Here is a 5,506-nt window from a genome sequence, read left to right as displayed (position 1 = left end):
GATTATTCTTGTTCTCTTCTATTAATGATGAGAAATAAGCTGTTCTAGCTTGATGAAGTGTCTTTTTATACAACAGTAGGCTATTTTTCCAGATTAAGCAGGAATCCTCTAGGTGTGTAGAGCGCCATTTTCTCTCCAATTTTCTAACATTGTGCTTTAAAGTAGATCTGAATTAAACCAAGGAGCTAGCCTCCTATGAATGATTACCTTCTTTTTCAAGGGGCCTGCATTGTCTAATGCATCACACAATGATGAAGAAACACTATGAACAAAAGATTCAATTTGTGATTTAATGAGGAGAAGATGTCTGTGTTTGAAATAAAAATTTATCTTCTATAAATTGCATTCATTTTTCCATCCATGCAACAACACAGAAAAGAGTAAAACAGTTCATATCATGTGTTTTTACATCAGTACCATTTGCATGAATTAGAAGCAGAACAAATATACATTTCCACCCCATGCAGGAAGCTGGTACACAGAATCATTAACGGTCTCCAAGATATATAAAAAAAGAAAAGAAAAAAAAACAACACCAAAATAATATAAAATTATTATTAAAAGCAGAATGAAACAAGTGAAAAATGTAACAATAAAGAGGAACTATTGAAATATTGCAAATATTTAACTGTTGCTGGTTTATCATGTCTGAGTTTAGATTTGTTCTGAAGGCATCAGCAGATCACTGATGAGCCAGAATCTCCTCTCCCTTCTCTACTTTAGCTATGATCTCTGCCTGTTCTTTTATTTTCATCAGAGCCTGAACTCGTTCCTTCCAGCCCAGTTTGGTCTCCTGTTGCTCTCCTTTAATGAGCATGTCGATATATTCTGGAGTGGTAAGGGGATTTGGGTTCAGGATTATCTCTTTCATTCTGTTCAGACACTTTGCAGCCTCTGTGATCAGTTTCATCACATCATCCTGCACAGATTTATAATCAGACAGCAGGTTTTTAATCAGCTCCTCCAAAGTCACCTTCTGCCCGCAGGCCTTCTCGTATTTTTCTTTCAGCTCCTTCACTGTTCTTTTTTCATGAATTTCTAGATATTCCCATTTGAACCTCTGGTTAGAATGCACATTCCAAAAACATTTCCCTGGACACACTCTACAGTAACCGTCCTGCCCCATTGCAGAACATCCTCTTTTACCATCATCATTAGGTATACCACAAGGATAGTGACAGGTAACATAACACTGCAGACAGTTGGTGATGTACTGTCCAGTGTGAGAAATATCAACTTGCTCAACTTTTTTCAAAGTGACGTGAAACTCAAAGTCCCCATTTTTCCTGATCTCTGCTTCGTGCTCTTGGAGTTTTTCATTGGTCTCCCTAATATCCTGCAGCTTGGCCAAGCCGAGTTTAACCTGCTTCTGCAGCTCCTCAGCTGTACTTTCCAGATGCTTTCTTTCTTTCAGGAGCTCATTGGTCATTGTCAACCTTATGGTTCTGACGTGATTTAGACTAGCAAAGAAACCGGCCATGCTCTTTGTCCCCATGTTCCAAAACTCAAAGGTTTTCTCTTCGTTGAGCCGAATCATGCGTCTTATCACTGAGGATTTGTTGTGAGCAAACAGCACTGAGTTATTAAATCTGAAGTGAACTGGGAGACCGTCATTACTTTTAGGACATGGGACACCAGACACTCTGATGGCTTCTAGAACTGGTTGCTGCTGCTCGTCTGCATACGTCACCAGGACCCTGATGTTTTCTGCTACATCTTTGCCAAAGATTGAGAGTGCTGAATCAAACACGTATGTTTGTGTTGATGTCAGTTCAGTTATATTGGCCTGAACTACAAAACACACGGCATCAATTTCACCGACACCTTCCTGATCAGCGAAGAGGCTACGCAGCTGTTCTGTGATGTCCTTGTCTCTGTCTATGCCTCCGGTGTCTCCAAAGCCTGGAGTGTCCACAATAGTCAGTGAGTAATTTACTCTGAAACCCTCCTGGTGGTAGAGTTTGTACACGGTGATTTCTGGTGTCTGATTGTGAACTTGTGATTTTGTTTGACTTTCGTCCACTAACTTAAACCGAAAAGAGTCCTCCCATCTAACACCTAGAACGTAATTTATCATCGCATTAATGACAGTGGACTTCCCAGCACCTTTGGCTCCAAGAAGAATGATGTTTCGGTTACAGTTCATGGATTTCTCTCCAAAACTGAAACTTTTGCACCCTTTAATGCTGATTTGTTTTTCTTCCAGTGTAATTTTGTAAAGCGGGAGATGGCCTGTTTGTGATGTAAGCAGAGTGCTTTTTCCTTTAACGACTTCAGCCAGTCGTTTAGCTCCTGGCTTTGAATCAATGCAAGTCTTTGTGTATTTTGATCCAATGGTGAACGACATGAATACGTCTGTCAGTGCGACGATGTTCAGCCAATGGACCCAAAGCATGACATTTACAGCAACTGAGAGAGTTGTTGTCAGTGAGTTCGACAGAGTGAGAAACACTGTGATTGTCACTGCTAATGCTCCTGAAATGTTAGGATTATTTAATCCTGAGGGGATGAATCGTGTCAAAGTAATGATGTCGAACCAGTGCAAACTAAATATGACAGAGACAATAACCAGGAACATTGTTGTCATTGAGTTTGACATGATGAAAAATACTGTATCTGTCAGTGTTAAAGCTCCCGATATCGTCATATCATCTAATGTTGGGATTACCAACTTTAAACTATCCCTCCCTGCTGTGAACACATCTGCCAGCGTGACGATGTTCAGCCAATGGACCCAAAGCATGACATTTACAGCAACTGAGAGAGTTGTTGTCAGTGAGTTCAACAGAGTGAGAAACACTGTGATTGTCACTGCTAATGCTCCTGAAATTTTAGTATTATTTAATCCTGAGGGGATGAATCGTGTCAAAGTAATGATGTCGAACCAGTGCAAACTAAATATGACAGAGACAATAACCAGGAACATTGTTGTCATTGAGTTTGACCTTATGAAAAACACTGTATCTGTCAGTGTTAAAGCTCCTGATATCGTCATATCATCTAATGTTGGGATTACCAACTTTGAAAGGTTCCTCCCGGATGTGAACACATCTGCCAGCGTGACGATGTTCAGCCAGGGTAGCAAAATTATTACAACCACAATGATGAGTAGAGTTATAGTCAGTGTCAGGCACATCTTGATTGTCAGTGTTGACTCTTCCTTGCTGTCAGTCTGCCTGTAGTGAAATAAAAGGAAACACCAATACAAATGATTTAATCCTCTGAAACAGTAAAACATTTTTTTTATATCGCACTGTCTAATCATGGTCAATCGGGTCATCTATTTAGGTACACTGAAATTATTTTAATACACGATTAGAACCCAAAGCAGAAAATCTAAAATATGCAGCATCTGCAGCATTAATTGGACCCCTGGTAAAAATGTGTAAAATAAACTCAGCTTTTATCGCAACAACATAATCTCACACAGAAAAAATTAATAAATAAAATTCAACCTTTAATTTGTGTAAATCTATTCTATAGAGAAAAAAATTCCAAAATTTTACAAATAATTTTTTCACGAAAATTATTTGAGTCACAGATATTGCGAGTTTTATAAAGTGAACTAAACTAAAGCTTTTTTACTTTATTCTTTACTTTTTTTTTGTCCGGCAGAGTAGCACTCATAATTGTTGTCTGAGAGCCAAGGCAACGCCCAGAAAATTTACTTCCACAAGTAAAGCATTACAGCTTTTGCTGTGATGCTCCGCTTGATATTATTTAAAAAGCTTTATCAGAAATTGCTTTGGCATCATTTCTAATGCAATGGACAGAGATGTAAACGAAAGGGAAAAAAAGAAGCAAGGAAAGGATAGAGATAGGGCAAAAAGGTAACGGGAGAGGAGACAAGAATAGAGGAAAGAAATTAGGATAAAGAGAATACAAGATAACACCCTAGAAAAGGCCCAAGAGCACACCCCTCCCAAGAGCACACCCCTCCCAAGCAGAGGCCCAACATGCATGCATGCGGGGGGGGAGTGTCCAAGATCCAATCTGACAGAAAAAGGCACACACAGTCATAATCACACCTTTCCACCCTCTTACTTACATATACAAACACTCACACGCAAATAGCCAATGTAAAGCCATACAAGAATGGACCCTGTACTCTCATTCACACTCCCCATACACACTCTATACTCCCAGGTCCAGGTACCGGCAAGCCCCCGGACCCTGGTGGTCCCTTTCATTCTGAACTTGATACAGGCAGACTGTCCAAGCCATCAATCCAGACTAGGGCCGGCGCCACCTTTAACCCACACCCCAGCTCCCATAGAGTGACAAGGCCACAAGAAAAGAAATGATAAAATAAAAAAAAGGCGTGGTCCAGAGGACGCTCCTAGGAGTAGCCCTAGGATCAATTGATCTGTCTGTCGGTAGAATCTTTCCCTTTGAATAAATGCACTGCAATTAAAGGGTTATCTTATTCTAATTTTGGAGATTGGAATAAGCTAACCTTATTCTAATCTCTCTAATTTCTCTCCAATTTTCTAACATTGTGCTTTAAAATAAGGTAGCAGTTTTCTTTTTAGAAATGTAAGAAAGTATGACAATGGAGCCTCAGATGTGGGAGAGAGAGTGAGAGAGTAAAATAAAAAATAAAAAAAGTAATTTATATAGATGGGAAAAGAAGCACTTTTATTTGAGCCACCGTAAACATAGTTTCTCTGAGTCTAACAACTTTAGTCGGACGGACAGAGCAGAAAGACTTTTCTAAATATCACTAAACGTGTTATTATCTGCTTCAGCCAAATGTTTTTTTCACCAGTTATAAGAGGTTCAACCTTCACTTAAACTACTAACAGAAAATTAAAACCAAAAGATGAAGTAAAAATCAGCTTTTTATTAATTGCTGAACTGATGTGGAACAGAAAAACTGGAAAGTTATGGTAATCACAGTAAAAATATTAGAATGAATTTCTGAAACAGGAACAGAAAATTAGCCTTTTACAAAAGTAAATGATTCAATAAATAAACAACTAGGTAGAGAGCTTAACCCCCCCCCCATGCTAGACCCAAAGTTACGTCCTTGCTGGAGTGAAGATAGATAGAAACAAACCTTTCTTATGTTTGTGTTTTTTCTGCTCTCTGTGGTTCACCTTCTCTTGCTGCTCTTTGGCTAAACTGCATTTATTCACAAACTGTAGAAACAGATTATTGTCAGGATCCAACAAAAATAGCCAAACAGAATTTAGTTTAAAAATGTCAAAGTGAAGACGTTCAGAAACTTACCAACAGTCTGTGTCTCAGAACGGAGGACGAGTTCAGCTTTCCTTTACTGAAGCTCCTTTTATAACCTCATTCTTTGCTTCAGAACAAAACTGAAAGAACTGATGAAACATTCACACTCCCATACTTTCACTCTCAAAAGTAAAAAAAATCAAAGTTCTTTGTCTTTTTGGTGTTACCCAAGTTCATAGTGACATAAATACTACATGTTTGAACGGTTTCCTCTAGACACTCACCCATTTATTGTAAATGTTCCACTTCTGTGAAACAGTGCAGA

At 38.8% G+C, this 5,506-nt stretch overlaps 1 protein-coding gene across 2 annotated transcripts; it reads right to left on the bottom strand.

Moving 5' to 3' along the window:
* Positions 1-271: 271 nt before the first annotated feature.
* On the bottom strand, positions 272-5,305 carry LOC124869713. 2 transcript variants are annotated; one of them, XM_047367778.1, is made up of 3 exons: positions 5,233-5,305; positions 5,060-5,141; positions 272-3,176 (listed from the first exon to the last, which is right to left on the bottom strand). In XM_047367778.1, the coding sequence occupies exon 3, from the start codon at positions 3,134-3,136 to the stop codon at positions 683-685; it is 2,454 nt and encodes an 817-aa protein (XP_047223734.1). In that variant the 5' UTR covers positions 3,137-3,176; positions 5,060-5,141; positions 5,233-5,305; the 3' UTR covers positions 272-682. The 2 variants fall into 2 exon arrangements, with proteins under 2 accessions (XP_047223734.1, XP_047223735.1); XM_047367779.1 differs by lacking the exon at positions 5,233-5,305 and having other exon boundaries at positions 272-3,175; positions 5,059-5,109.
* Positions 5,306-5,506: the final 201 nt, after the last annotated feature.

This window comes from Girardinichthys multiradiatus, chromosome 6, assembly GCF_021462225.1.
Source record: "Girardinichthys multiradiatus isolate DD_20200921_A chromosome 6, DD_fGirMul_XY1, whole genome shotgun sequence".
NCBI classification, from domain to species: domain Eukaryota; kingdom Metazoa; phylum Chordata; class Actinopteri; order Cyprinodontiformes; family Goodeidae; genus Girardinichthys; species Girardinichthys multiradiatus.
Note: the sequence above shows the minus strand (reverse complement) of the source record. Positions and strands in the feature narration are given on the sequence as shown.

Bases quoted from the DNA above. Each gene is read 5' to 3' on its own strand.
- LOC124869713 (XM_047367778.1), bottom strand. From the start codon at position 3,136: ATGTGCCTGACACTGACTATAACTCTACTCATCATTGTGGTTGTAATA.